This window comes from Protopterus annectens, chromosome 17.part0 (genome assembly GCF_019279795.1).
Source record: "Protopterus annectens isolate FY-2018-M chromosome 17.part0, PAN1.0, whole genome shotgun sequence".
Lineage (NCBI taxonomy): Eukaryota > Metazoa > Chordata > Ceratodontiformes > Protopteridae > Protopterus > Protopterus annectens.
In genome coordinates, this window is record NC_056751.1 from 613299676 (window position 1) to 613316050 (window position 16375).

Below are 16375 nucleotides of genomic sequence, written 5' to 3' on the forward strand. Positions count from 1 at the left end.
CTTTTAATTGAGTATTTGAGATACCATTTGTTCTATGAAGGAAATGGAAATCAAAGAGGGACAGCTCTTTCATAGCTTGAAAACATAGACACAGAGCTCTATGGAGGACTGTACAAGTGACTGAGTACAGAAAGAGGACTTCCAGTCTCTCCTGATAATGAAGATTTTGAGGCCAGTGATATTTTTTACTCATGAATCCCTGAGGTTTCTCTATAGAGAGAGGACTTTCAATCTGTCCTGATAATAAAGATGTTTGAAGCCACCAGTCTTTTCATTTATCGGTCTCTGAGGTCTGTCAGGTGCAAATCTGAAGTGGATCTCCATTCCCATTCTGATACTCAAATTCTCTAGCGAGGGCTGGATCAAGTAAATGCTTAATGTACTAATCATGGACTTACCCTTTACACCAGAACTGTAGTTGGCTCAGTCGGTGCCCTGTTTCAGTACCATGAAATAGCACCCCACACCCTCATCACAAATCAACAGCAAAGAAAAAAAAGAAAAGAAAAAGTCTCTTTCTAGTGCACACCAACCAGGTGGCCAAATGCATGACATTCCCTTTTCCTGCCCAGCCAATCAGGTCCCATGTTTGCTCCCTGCCCCAACCCTTCTTCCCCTCATTTTACTTAAAGTTTTTATTTATTTATTTTAAACTGTAGCAAACTACTAATACAAATGCATCATGCAGCTGATACAGTTTATACCTGGCATGGAGTGCTACTGATGTAGCAAAGCAGTTGCTACATTTTGCACACAGGTAGTTCTACAGCACTAAGGTTTGGCCGTAAATGCATATGTGGCTTTTCAAAGCCGGATGCATTAACGAGCAATTGGTATCAGTTGATCGCACCCCCCCCAGCACTTTGCTCCCAGGGTAGTTGTCTCCTTCACCCACCCTAGCTATGCTACTGTAGTTTCCTTTGGAAAATTGTGCAACACTACTGATTCTGATTACCGCACAGATAACATCACACTTAAATTTGAAACTGTCATCAGGCACTTGGGTACATATGTTGATAACAGACTCTACTTTAACCACCGTGTCTCTGTGGCTGTTAGAATATCCATCTGCCTTGAACTCTATCCTTCATGGCATCTCCTTAAGGTCCAAAGAGGTTATAATCCCAATTTATCCAACCCTTATTAGACCCATGATTAATATAATGCATCCTTTGGCATGTACCTCATCAAGCACCAAAACCAGCTTGAAAGACCTCAACGTTTCTTACCAAAAAGATTTTTTGTCTTAGAATCCTTAGTAAATCTGACACACTAAAAACTCTGTTGCTCTACTCAGTGTTGTACAGACTCCACAGGGGTGATCTCTGCCTAACTTTACATGCTGTGAATAACCCAACATTCCTTGAACTCCTTCACCTAAATAGAACACGTGGCAAAGAAAACCCCCACTCTAGAGCCCTAAACCTTCATAATCACATCAACAAGATCAGATGGCATAATTGATACCTAAACCAAAATTTACTTAATTTCTGGAATATGCTGCCTTTATCTATCAAGCAGAGTTTGTCCTTAGCCACCTTTAAAATGCATCTAGATGACTGGATGGGAGATCACAAATTTTCATTAAGAATATGTGGAGAAAGACTACTTACTGGGGGGGGGGGGGTGCTGCTAGTTTCCCATCAATACCAGGTGATGGTGATGTGGCTGAGTTTCTTGATGGTGCCATTTGGCTATAATCTTAGTAAAAACCTATGAACCTATGAGTGATATGCTTTGACGATGCATGGCCAAAGGTGCATTATATTCAGTAATAGGTCTGATGTTATATGAATAAAAGAAAATTAAGACTTCTTTTGATCTAATGGAGATACATTTGGAAACAAAACTATGGCATTAGATGGTCACATATATCACACATACACCAACACACACCCACAACACTAATCCCATCCCCTGAAGTAGCTCTTACTCTAACCCTAACTCACAAATATGTCTTTCTGATCCACTGTGGAGATATAATGGTCAGATGATAAGAAACTATCAACAAGAGTGCCTTGATCTCTTACAACAGTGTCTGATTGGAGGAGTGCGTCACCTATATGGTATGCACAAATGTTTTGCTTATCAAAGTGAACTATGCTATATTTTCTCACATTTAATATGAGACCACTGTGCTTGCACAAACTGTTAACATGGTCTAACCCATGTTGGATTAATTGTGAGTCAGTGGAAGATCAAATAATAACACTTAATTTGTAGTTGTCTGCAAACTTAGATAAGCTTAGGTCAGGAGTGTTGGCTGCAGGTATGAGAATTAGATGCCAGACAGAAGGGGGCCCAGTAATGAATCTTGTGGTACACCACTGGTACCATTTTTTTTGCTTTTGGAAGTGACACTTATGACTCTAACGACACGGATTCTGGCAGACAACCTGTTATCTATCCACAGCACAAGATAATGATTTATATCCAGATTTTAAGTCTGTTGATAATGCCTGCATGAAAAACAATGTCAAAGACCTTGAACAGGTCTACCCATTTCTCTGGTTACTTTTTCACAGAAATTAATGAGATTAAAGAGGCAGGACCTTCTCTTGACAAAGCTGAATTGATGAGTTGCAGGGTTAAGAGATTTTCAATATCCATGTTAATAAGGACTGAGATAATATATTCCATAGCTTTATATATTAAGCTACTGAGACTAATAGGTCTTACGTTACCAGGATCCAAAGTTGGACCACCCTTGTCTAATGGCATTATGTGGGCTGTTTTCCAGGCTTCTGGAATGTAACCAGTGGAGAGGATGAGATTAAAGTGTTTAAGCAGGGCTTCAGATAGATCATGTATGGTGCTGATAATCAGGCATCCTGTTATATAACCAGGATCCAAGGTAGAGGTGTTCGTAGCCTTTGAGACGGCTGAGGAGCTTGGTCCATAGTAATTCTCTAATTATGGCCTGCTTTTCTCACTTCCAGTTCACCATTATTTCTACCATGTAAGGAATAATCCTTTTAGTGCACATCATACCTTTTCCTGTCCTTTTTTTTTTTACCTTCACAAGTTTATGGTCTTCAACCACTTTTTATTTTTGCTTTCCTTATCTCCATTATTGTTCTGGCCAAGATGTTTTGCATCTCTGCAAAAGTGTTAGGTATTTTTGCATGCAAGATTTAAAAGAATTACACATGGTACTTCAACCAAGTATCCACAAGGACCATGACATTTAATGAAGCAGTAACAACTAAACACAGCTAAGTAGTTTTTCACTTTGACAGCAGATGTCATAAACAGATTATATGCAAACGTTGCCAATTCTCAAAAAAATGTGTTGAAGGAGGAGCTATATTATACTTTGTACCCAGTGCCGGAAGCTCTACCATCCATATGCCATAAATTCTACTTCCTCCTTGAAAGTCACATCACTTTAAGAAAATGCAGCTGGATTTATTTTCTAGAGAACTTCACAAACTGTTCAGATGAGTCTCCACTCAACATGCTCTATATGCACCTTTTTAAGTTACTGAATAACAGAACCATTATTTCAAATGCAAACATTTACCTCAGACTAACTTGTAATAAAAGGAAATACATTTAATGTCGTACATATACCTATCATTTACAGTTTGTAGCTTGCCATGTAAGAAGGTAGAAGGATAAGTCCATACCTCACAACTGTCCAGAATTTTGCAGAATGTCTAGATTTTTCTCCTAATATATTAGTGTTTTCCTCATTAAAATGTTTTGTTTTCTGATATATAAAATCTGACTGATGTCAATAATTAATGACAGACATTTGAGTTTCAGACTTCATATCCATCAAAAAAATGCATGCTAATACAAAACGTGTCATTAAAGCAAATTTCCAAGTTAATAAGAGCAATAATTAACATCTGCCCTGATTTTGAGCCTTTGTTCCCCTATTATTTTGGCTTGGTCCAGAATTCTTGTGCTAGGAAGTTGAGAAGTATGGGTGAGTCAGTTAATAAGACTTTTCTTTTTAAGTAGATTTTATGACTATACCACTGCAGCTGACAATCAACTACTTCTGGGAGTCTCTTCTCATTCACTGGGTCTACCAAACTAAAAATCTTCTCCTAGGCTTATTCTGATCCATGATGATCAGGGTTAATGAGATGACTAAAACACCCCAGGGCAGTGTCATATTGTGCTAAGGGGGGTTGTTTGTATGGTGACATCTCACCCCATTGTGGGCACCTTTACATGAATGGCAATGAAGATTGCTAGCATATTGTCCTGCCTCTAGAGTGACTCATCCAATACCTAGCTCCCTAAAGATTACAACCCCCTATGCTTCCCTGGACCCCACCAGTTACATCAAGGGATTTTTATACAGTGGGGATTGCTGGCATATTGTCTCACCTCTCCAGTGATTCAGAAAGTGCCTCTCCTTTCATAAATATTACAGCCCCCTGTACTTCCCCAGATCCCTCCAGCTATCTACTACAAGTTGTGTCAAGTCTGCACCGTCCCCCCAGGATGACCATGCCCATTTCACCCTGCCAACATATCAGACAACTGAGACACTAATCAAACCTTTGTTGCCTTGGCCATAGTCAAGGTTTTATCCACCTACTCCAGGGTGCTGGCCATAACTAAGCTAAGTATAGAGGGTTCACCATCATGTTATAAGGGACATGTCTGTGAAAGTGATCCTTGAACCCTTAACCATTTAGACTGCCTTATAGTGAAGTCACCTAGCTATGACATTTGACATAATCAGGCTGCTGAACTCAGGACTGTCAATCTCATTCCCCTCACCAATAATTGTTTTTTTAATTGTACAACATTGTTGAGTGTTTTTTTTTTTTTTGTAATACATTATTATTTGTAATTTTTTAATACATCTTTTTGAAAGAATTTTTGTTTGCTAAGTCTAGGAATTTTTGAGCATATCCTACATTGTAGGCATAGGTGTTCTGGTTTATTGAAGTGTATTATTTAATAGTATGTGTAACTTAGGTAACCCTACATGTTGGAGTAGGCAGGAGTGAATATCATACAGTCAAAAGAAAGAAATTTTAAGTAGTGATTTCTGTTTTAACCAAACATCTCTCATTCTATCTCTGTCTCTCTCTCTGTTTCTTGTTTTATCTATAACTCTGTATTTATATATCAGTATATCTATGCATCTTTCTCTCTCTCTCTCTCTCTATATATATATATATATGGATTCACTTTATATTCTCGAAATATTGAAATCTCAAATTTCAGTCTCTCGAGACCATGGAGCCGAAAATCCATAAACTCGAAACCCCAGAAGCATGAAATTTAAAACCGCGACTTCTACACTAAACATACTGCAGACGCAAACACAAACATACACATCCCTATGCATACACAAACACCTACCCTACAAACAAGAAGGGGGGTTAGCCGCCCTGCACCCTCCTTCATGGGGGGGCTGTGCCTCCCACACCCCCCTACTTAAATATAATAACTCCGAAGTCGCACTACACAGACAAACACACAAAACCACCACCACACAAGCTACATTCCCTCGCACACACACATATCACACTAACAAAACACACAGACACACACTAAAGCCCCTTCCCAAAACCTGTAAAACACAAACACTTAGCTACATCTCCAACCACCCACTCACACACCGCAATACCAGAACCGCTAATTCAAAATCTCCAAACTTTGGGATTTTGAATTTCGCGCTTCTGGGCTTTCGGTATTCTGCACTTTTGCCTTTCTGGTCTCGGGCTACTGAAATTCGGGATTTCAGTAGTTTGAGATTCTGAAGGGAACCCATATATATATATATATATATATATATATATATATATACATTTGCGTGCGCACACACACACACACACACACACACACGCACACACACACACACACACACATATAATATACGTATCTATTTATCTAGCTATCTGTTGGTTCATAGGTATGTAGCAGCTAAAGACCAGTAGAGCCTTTTTAAGCCTACCATGCATCCCAAATCTCTGACAAGTTCAGTTACCCTTGATAAGTGCAAGCAAGAGCTTGTGAGATAAACATTTACAAGCTGGGGCCTGAGAGATGAACAATTTATGGGCTGCCTCTGTCCGTGAGAGACACGGGTGCCACACCAGGGATAAATTTCCTGTTCACCATCCAGTTGTCCAAATTACACTTGAATTGTGTTATGGAGGAACTCTGTTTCACATAGATGGGGAACCTGTTCCACAGAAAAGGTAGTCTCTGGGATAAATACCTGTCTCTCTATCACGTCATATTTATAGCACAGGTAAAGTTTAAATCTTTAGACCGGGTACTTCTGGTGCTGTTTGTTTTTCAGATATATATATATAGGAGGCCCATCAGAGTGGAGTCTGACAATGCCTTGTATGCCAGGCATAGATCTCTCCTCATAGCCTTTTGGAGACAGAATACAGGGATAGGGCTTTGGGGTGGTCTGCATAGGACATGTTACTTATGCTGTGAATTCTTTTAGTGCAAAATCTCTGTGGACATTCCAATTGTCAGATGTGCCTGGTTAGGTACATGCCAAACTGAGCAATATACCCAATGATAATTATTATGAATGCTGAATACAGTGGAACAACAACCTCCTTTGACCTTGATGCCACACTTTTGTTTATTGGTTACACAACACAGAATTATTTCTTCACTACTGTAGACACATGAGGATGAAAGGTTAGATTACTGTCTATGTGTGTCTCTAAGCCTCTGACTAGTTGTTTGACTATTAGGGGGTGTGTTGTCACTATGATAGTTACCAGGGTTGGATGACTTCCCATAGGATACTATTATGCATTTCCTGACATTTACTTTTAGTCTATGGCTCTGACACAAGCTGTTTATCTGTGTCAGCCCTTCCTGGAGAATGTTAGTGTCAGTGGGGGATTCTATGACTGCTCCTAAGTTGCAATCATTTGTACATTTGGCCATCCAGAGGCCCTTGACGGAGCATTCCCAGGACTGATCCCTGAGGGACTCTGCTTGTGACTGACCTGTTTGTAGAGGTGGACTCCCCAGTTCTAACTCCCAAGGTCCTGTTTGTGAGCCATATACACACACATACAAATATATGTACATATGTATGCTGTGTTTGTGAATGTGTGTGTGAGGATATATATATATATATATATATATATATATATATATATATATATATATATATGGGTCTACTTCATTTCACTGAAACTCAGTTGCCTGTGCACAATTCACTGAAAGGTAATTTCACTGAAAACACATTTGACTGAAACATATTTTGTTGAAAGTAATATATGGCCTTCCCCACTGTAGTGCAATCCTGGAGTTAGTGTATAAAGTAAGGGGGGTGTTTGGTTATATATTGTCTTCTAGAAAGATTTATTTATTGGACTTGTAAGTATCCATATCTATGGTTTAAACATTTAAAATAGGTGGGGGTCTATGCCTCACACCGCCCCATTTGGCAAGCTGTGCCCCCCACACACACCCTTACTTTATATACTAACTCTAGGATCGCACTACAGTGAGGAAAAGGCCATATATAACTTTCAACTAAATGAGTTTCAGTCAAATGAGTTTTCAGTGAAATTACCTTTCAGTATATATATATATATATATATATATATATATATGTATATATATATATATATATATATATATATATATACATACACACACACGCATATGTGTGTGTGTGTGTATGTGTGTGTGTGTGTGTGTGTGTGTGTGTGTATGCATATATTCACTATGTGCTTCTATGATACTTAAAATGGTCTGCAAGATAACATCAGTATAGGTTCATAGGTATACATTAGGCTAATGACTACCATTGCCTTTATAAACCTAGCTGTGTAATCTAACACAGTTGTGTCCCTATGTATCATTGGGTGTTTATTAGGAGGGAGTATGTTTGTTAGTTTAGGTTTGTATAGGTTATGTGGGGGGTGTTAGTTTGAGCATTACTGTCTGTCGTTGTCTTATCAGAAACATGAGATCAGTCCCATGGTGAATTTCTGATTTCCTATCTAATGCTCAAGGTTACACTTAAATAGGGTTAGGGATGGACTCTGCTTCACATGGATGGGACCATGTTCCAGAGCATGGGGATCCTATGAGACACGTATCTGTCTCGCCAACATATCTTATTTATGCCACAGGTAAAATTTAAATTCTTGGATCTAATGGTTCTGATACTGTTTATTTTGTGGATGTGCAAAAGGTCCATTAGAGCTGGATCAGAGGATGGCTTGTATGCCACTCATAGCTTGCCTTTCAGTAACCTGTAGGAGGCAGGGTATAGAGATAGGGCTTAAGGTGATCCATATAGGGCAATGTATTTATACTCTGGATTCTTCTGGTAAGGAACCTTTGTGAGCATTCCACATGTTGCATATGTCTAGCAAGTACATGCTGAAGTTATTGTTATACTCAATGGTGGGTGTGATAAGGAGCGAATAAAGTGCACTATGACTTCCTTGGTCCTGGTTGCCATGCCCTTACTTGTAAGTTGGGCAGCACAGAATGATTTTCTTACTACCTTGGCCACATGATGATCATTACTGTCTACATATGGTCTTAGATTCCTGACTACCAAGTCAACTCTTAGGGGTGTCTTAACAAGGGAGTAATTAGTCTAGATGTCATACTATAATGTATTTTTTAGCATTGCAGTTTAGTCCATGCCTTTGGCACCAGTCATTTGTCAGTGTTTGACTTGTAAGATGTTTGTGTCATTTGGAAAATCTATGATAGATCCCAATTTACCGACATCTGCGAACTTGGTCACCCAAAGGCCCTTGCCATTAGCCTTTACCTCCAGGAAGTAGATGCCAAATAGGAGCAGTCCCAGCATGGAGCCCTAAGGTGTAACACTGGTGACCAGTTTCTTAGTGGAGCTGGTATCACCAATTCTGAATTCCTGAGTCTTGTTTGTGAACCAGCTGTCAATCAAGTGAGTTAAACAGGACTTTATGCCCAATTGGGTGAGTTTATCAACTATACCCAAGTTGGGTATTGTATTGAATGCCTTAGCCAGGCCCAGGTAGGCAGTGTGCTGCATTTTCCTCTCATCCATTGCCTTGATGACCTTCTCAAAGAAGTCCACGAGGTTTAGTAGGCATGACATTTCCTTGACAAAGCCAAACTGCATAGGGACAGATGTCTGAAGGTTGACTATGTTTAGCACCAGCTTTATATTTTTTATATCCTGCACTTGTTCTAGGTACTGTCTTTTTGAGACCTGATGACTAGTTAAAGCTGTAAGAAGTGTCACAAATACCCTTTGATTAAAATTATGTTAGCTCCAACATAATGTGGACATCAGCTACTATTTGTTGTATTCAGGTAGAAATATAGGAGAATAGAAAATAATTAGTGGACACTGGTAATTGCAAAATGCCATTGATTAACTGAATACCTTTAGGCTGTCAGGTCCATGCAGCACCCTACTACAAATTTTTATAGGGGCACTCACACATAATTTGTAAAAAGCACAACAGTATATGTTTACATTTACAGCTTTCCTCTCTCCTGAGCACATCACCATGGGGCTGAGTGACTTTTCTATCAACATCATAATACCAACGTACTCTGAGTTACAGAAAGGAGGGCATTTAAACCCCTTGAGATGCTGGTAGCATGGAATAACCAGACTTCAGATTTACCCCCTTACCATTTCATCACTCTTTTTTTATATATATACATCTGAAACTAACTATGCATCTTTCTGAAATCAACATTTAGCATCTTCATGCAATCCACTAAGCAAATCAAAAATCTGAACGGTGCCCTGAGTCCTGAATTTAGAATCAATGATTATATGATCCAAATGTAATACCTGAATCAGAAATCTGTACTTGTACATTTTTTTTGGCTGTGTATTGTATATTGAATTTTGAGTCAATGACATTGTCAGTGTTGAGGTGACACGCTGATCCCATGTGCAAAAATGAGAAAAAGGGGCTGTGGATGGATGGACTAGATGATTCAATTATTTATATCTTTCTGGATACAAATTTGGGAAAGTATGTCTGGACTTTATGCTAAATGTATATATTCTGGAGATACTAAAGTTGTGAATAAGTAGTTAGAAAAAGTGTTTAACATTTCTAAGTCTCTAAAAATCTCTTTTATCAACAGAAATGAAAAGACTTTGTGAGCAGAAAGGTAACTACATTTTTATAACTTTTTTGAAATATGTACTATGTATAGATGTTGCCCACACTAAGAATATTCTAGGATAGTACATCTTTTCAGTAATATTATTTATTACAGATTAATGCTTATTTTTTATATTAAATAGAAGCAACATTATTTTTTCACAAAAACATCAGAGTGAGGAACAGAATCCCACTTGGGATTGCTTCCCAAAGCACCAGTTTCATTTATATGCAGTTTATTATTTTTTGCAAACCGTAAGTGTGCACTTTCTTACTGGCCTCTCTACTGTGTGCTTCCCCGATGTTCAGCAACCACATTGCTGGCAAAGGTAGAACATCTTCATCTCTCACACAGTCCATACATCTCTTTGCTGTATGTCCTCGTTTCCTCTTACCTTCATCCTATCACCAGATTGTCCTCTTCTTTTCTCCACATATGTTCAAACCACCATAATCTGTTCTCTTTGATGTTTTCTGCAATTGCAGCTACTTTGGCTACTGCTCTTATGTCTTAATTTCTTCATCTTTCTGACAGTGTGCATCCTACCACCCTTCACAGGCACTTAATTTCCATCAGATTTAGCTTCCTCATCTGCTCTGCCTTTACTGCCCAGGTTTCTACACCATACAGTAGTATGGCAGCATCACTGTCTTGTACATCTTGCTTTTCAGCTTCTTTGGCATTCTTCTGTCATAGACTACACCTGAGACTTTATGCCAGTTGGCTGCAGCCCCTCTGATTCTGGTTTATTCTGGTTTTGGTCTGTTCATTCAGACATTCATTCAACTCCACCACCTTGTAGAATAGTGTGTGTGTATGTTGTACCTTTAAGAAGTGTTTCAAGGTTGGCACGTGCATATAAATAGCTAGCACGTCCTAGCTTTAGTGCCATTTTGAGAGTGCAGCCAGAGAGAGAGTATGTATGAGTGTAATAGCTAGTTTGTTTTATAAGTTTATCTAAGTTAAAGTTATCAAGCCTGAATCCTGATGTGTTTGCACATAATAAAGCTGCTTGAACAGAACCCACAGACACTCGTTTATTTTATCCTGACTGGACGAGCGACATGGCGTCAGAACCGACATTACAGAGACTGCTTTACAGAGCTATGAGGTGCAGAGTTAACAGTGAAGGTAAACTAAGAGAAATGAGCACGAATAAGGACCAGAAATGAACCAAAGGTAATGAAAACTTGCATGAATGATTTTTTTTATAAAAATGATAAAATAGAGCATTACAAGGACACAAACCACATTATTAAACAAACGAGAGGCACAGAAGGTTTATTAATTAAACAAAATGTTAAAAGTCAAGATATTTGCACATAAGTGGTTTGGAATTACCTCTGAATTGCAAAATGAACATGTTTAAAGCAAAACAGGCATGTTTAGAGGAAAACGAGCACAAGAAAAGTATAATGGGCATGAAAAGAGATTAAACGAGCAAAACGAATATAATAAGGGCAAAAAGGGCACATTACGTATGAAGAAAGCAAGGTGACAGCATGCTTTTTGGCAAAGTACTGTGTTTTGGCATAACTACTATTTCACATTGTATTCAGGGCATAACTAGAGTTATTCGAAGTATTTCAAAGTGTATAAAAGTGCTTACAGTGTGTGCTTATTACTGTGCATGTATTCATTATTTGTGTGCAAAGTTGCAACAATTTCATAAATTGGAGTCAAAATACAGCCATTTCGAAAAGTTTCTTGTGATGGGTGTGTCTATTCACAATGTGACGCCATTACAGAGTGTTTCTTGCACTGTAAATAATTATTTAGCAAAGTACAGCCATTTTGGGTAAGTTTCTGTGTGCTGTGTACTGGTTATTTGCAAAGTGCAGTTGTTTTGAAATGTTTCTTATACTGATAAGTGGTGATTTCTTATAGTACAGTGATCTCAAGAGTAGTACAGTGCCCAAGTTTAGTTATTCAGTGGCATGTTGTGCTTTTGGGCATAGTTACAAATACTGGCATAAATTTCTGGCATATGTATATGTGTGTGTTCGTGCATACTTTGAAAAGCCTTCACTGGTATGTGTTAATGTGGCAGATGGATTTTGAAAACCATCACCAGTGGTGTTTGATCAGAATATTGCAGAGAACTAGAGAATATTTGAGCAAGAGTTCAATATTTTTCTACAAGCAGCTTATTCTGTCAAAGATGTATGCACCAGGGCAGGCCATCGAAAGGGAGTGTTCATTTGTGTATGCACCAGCAGTATATGAGGAAGAAGGTGAAAACCATCATATTGTTATACAGGCTGAGTCGAGGGAAGACCCCAAGTGTTTGAAGTGCAAGTTCAGGGAGATGTGTAACCTCAGACAAATATTACATTAGAGAGGCATTTATTTTACACAAGAGATCAAAAATCAGGAAAAACTTTTGCAGCTTACATTACTGACCTGAGAAACAAAACTAAAATGTGTCAGCTTGGTGACTTAAAAGATGAGTTAATAAAGGACAGGCTTGTATGTGGTATTAATAGGGTTGAAGTGAGAAAAATTTTGCTTCGTGGCAGTGATTTAACACTGAGCAAAGCTACTGAGATTTGTCAAATCCATGAAGTTACAGAAAGGCATGTAAGTATGCTTGCAAGTGATAAGATCATGGTTTCAGCAGGCTCCAGAGCAAATGTAGACAGCATGCAACACATGGCTAGTAGAAGTAGGCCTAAGCACATGGCAGCTGCAACCCCTGTGGGTTTTCCTGGGAGGTCCCATAGTTTTCCATTAAGTTCTAAGAAAAGAACATGCTCAGTGCAGTACAAGGGTGAGTCATCAAAACCCAGATCCAGCTTTATTGTTAACTGTTGCAATTGTGGTGCCAATCATGAGTCTAAAAAAGAAAATTGCTTAGCATTTTGTCAGCAATGCCACAAGTGTAAAAAATGGAACCTTTTTCAAAAGTTTTGCAAATCAAGTAAGTCTCACACAGTTATAAAGAGGGGTCAATCGAAAAAACAAGTTGATCATATAGAGAGCTGCAATTCTACTTTCTATGTAGATGGTGTATCAGTAATTGGTGAAAAGGTTGGTGCAGTATATTTGCTGGCAAAGAATGAAATGTTTTTTTTTTGTAATGTCCAGATCAATGGTAAATCCACTGAACTTAAACACATTTGCTAAGGCAAGAACTAATGAACAATTCAATGTGGCTAATTGTGAGAAACGTGTTGCTTATGGAGGTGAAGAAATTCAAACCGAAGGCTCAGTAGTGCTTTCATGTTATTTGGCTAGAAACTGTTACAGCTTATTATTCTATGTAGTCCAAAGACCTGTGCAGTCATTAGTGGATCTTAAGAGCCAGTTTGAGAATTAATTTGCTTTTTTTTACCAAAGAAGTTCATCATATAAGCACATATCCTAGTTCCAATTTTACTGAAGCTATTTTCTCAGAGTATGCTGTTGTTTTTGATGACAAGTTGGGCAAACTTTCAGTTGTGTATTCTATGAACTTAGACCCAGAGGAAAGTCCAATGGTCAGACCAGCAAGAAAAGTTCTGATAGCTATGCAGAATAAAGTTAAAGCTCAGCTGCATAAAATGGTGTAGCAAGGTGTAATTTGTCCAGTTACATAACCAAATGAATGTGTCATCCATGGTAGCAACCCACAAAAAGTCTCAGACGAAATCAGAATATATATTGACCCAAGAGATTTGAACAAAGCATTAAAGAGACCACATCATCCAATGCGTGCAGTCAAGGAAGTCGCAGCCCTAATACCAAATTCTACTGTTTTTTCTGTCTTGGATGCAAAAAGTTCATTTTGGCAAATGATACTTGATTGCAAATCCCCATTACTGACTACTTTCAGTACCCCATTTGGCAGATACAGATTCTTCAGAATGCCATTTGGAGTAAATTCTGCAAGTGAAGTCTTTCATAGTACAATGGAGAAAATGTTTTCAGGTTATCCTTGTGCCATAATAGTAGATGATTTATTAATTGGAGGCGATGGTAAAGCACAGCATGACAGAAACCTTAAGAAAGCTCTAGACAGAGCATGTGAAGTGAACTTGCAGCTCAATCCTCTGAAGTCCTAATTCAGACTACCAGAAGTTAACATATGTAGGCATTTATTTACTAGCACTGGCTTGTGACCAGACCGGTTCAAGCAAGTAGCCATTCTTGAGATGCCAGCACCAGATAATGTTTAGGCTCTGCAATGTTTTCTTGGTATGGTCAACTATTTAGGCAAGTTTATACCAGACTTCAGTGAGTTGACAGAACCACTGAGAAAGCTGATGTGCAAAAACATTATATGGTCTTGGTTGGAACAATGCCAAAAGACATTTGAAGACCTTAAGTGGAAAATTGCCACCCCCACTTGCATTAAGATACTATGATGTCAATAAACCAGTAACTCTTTCCTGTGATGCTTCAAAATTTGGTCTTGGCACAGATATTCTTAAAGAAGGCAGACTAGAAGCCTATGCATCTACAACTCTTACCCAAACTGAAATACAATATGCTTAGATTGAGAAAGAACTTTTGGCAATAGAATTTGCATGTTCAGTGTTTCATGATTATAACTATGGTTGAGCTATTCAGACTGAAACTGATCATCAACCTCTACTTACGATTCTAAATAAGCCTATGCATTCAGCTCCAGCGAGATCACAAAGAATGATGCTCAGATTACAAAAATACAACTTCAAAATCATCTATACAAAAGGCAAACTTCTTTATCTGGCTGATCCAAATCACCCAGAAATACAATGGAATAGCTTCATGCAGAGAATTTTGACTTTGACATCATGGAAGTGTGTAATTTTTCTACCATGTAACCTTGATGAGCTAAGAGATCATACAAAACTGATCCTGTTTTGCAAAAGCTCAGCCACTACATTAATGTTGGATGACCTTCAAAGCAATCTAGTGTACCACCTGAAGTGCAAACTCATTTTCCTTACAGAGATTAGATGCTGTTGGAAGATGGCCTTATTTTCAAAGGTTCTAAAATTGTTGTTCCTGCTTCCTTATAACATGAATATATCTAGATTTTGCATCGTGGTCACCTAGGTTCTGAATCTACCAAAAGAAAGGCACGAGAACTAATATTTTGTGCTTCTGTAATAAAAGACTTTGATAAAGTACTTTCTTCTTGTTCAGTATGCAGTAGTACTAAACTGCATTTGCAAAAAGAACCACTTCAGATAAGTCAAGTTCCTGAACTACCTTGGTCAAAAGTAGCCAGTAATATATTCAAGTGGAGCAATCAGCATTACTTGGTGTTGGTAGACTCTTATTCGAACTGGTTTGAGATTGATTTACTACCTAATCTAATGTACATTGCTGTTATCACCAAGTTGAAAGGTCATTTCTCAGTCCATGATAGTCCACACACAGTTATTTCTGACAATGGTACCCAATCTACCAGTTAGTTGTTTCAGAAATTTGGAAAAGAATGGGACTTTGTACATGTTACTAGTAGTCCAGAGTATCCACAGTCAAATGGACTAGATGAATGTGCAATAGAGAGTGCAAAGCAATTACTTGAGAGGTCAAAGCGTGACAATAGCGGTGTCTTTTTGAAGTTACTTAATCTCAGAAACATACCCCGTGATGATATATTTGGCTTGCCTGCTAAGAGACTTCTTTTTAGGCAAACCAGAAGAACATTGCCTATTAATTCCAGTTTATTGAGGCCTAAAGCTAAGAATAACAGGACAATTAGAGCCCAATTATTTAGAAAGCATTCTTTCCAGAAGTCTAGCTATGATAAATCAAGCAGATTTCTTCATCCAATGAAAGAAGGCGAGACCGTGAGGATACAAACAGCGAAAGCTTTCAACCAGATTGGTCAAGTAACAGGTATATGTACTGAGCCAAGATCCTACTTCATAGACTCTGAGGGTGTGGAGTATAGGAGAAATCGCAGACATCTTCTTCCTGTACCACAATTAATATTGTAACATTGTTTCTGTGATACAGACTCTAGATCTCAGAGCAATCCAGACAATGTTCTTGTTGCAGAAAGTGTCTTAACTTCTACTTCCATTCCTGATGATGTTCCTGATGTCTCTAAACTTGAACATTCACCAGAGACAGTCCCATTTGCTAGACCTAATTCTAATTTCTGTGTCACATGATTTGCTTGTATTTCCAGACCTAGTGTGAAATACATAGCAACCTGGACATAATTGTCTATATCTATTTAGTTCTGTATAATTGCATGGCAAATAATTATTTTCACTGATTGCATGTCAATTAATGTTGTCAATATTGCATGACTCATTTCTCAAAGAGGGAGGATGTAGAATAGTGTGTGTGTGTG

The 16375-nt window shown here is 38.3% G+C and overlaps 1 protein-coding gene across 1 annotated transcript in view; it reads left to right on the forward strand.

The window, feature by feature from the left end:
- LOC122791474 (hemicentin-1-like) overlaps positions 1-10181 on the forward strand; it is an 810132-nt gene extending 799951 nt beyond the window's left edge. The window contains exon 21 of the mRNA XM_044059217.1: positions 10078-10181. Within this exon, the coding sequence (XP_043915152.1) occupies positions 10078-10181 (104 nt within the window). The remainder of the gene's footprint in view (positions 1-10077) is intronic.
- The last annotated feature ends 6194 nt before the right edge of the window (positions 10182-16375 follow it).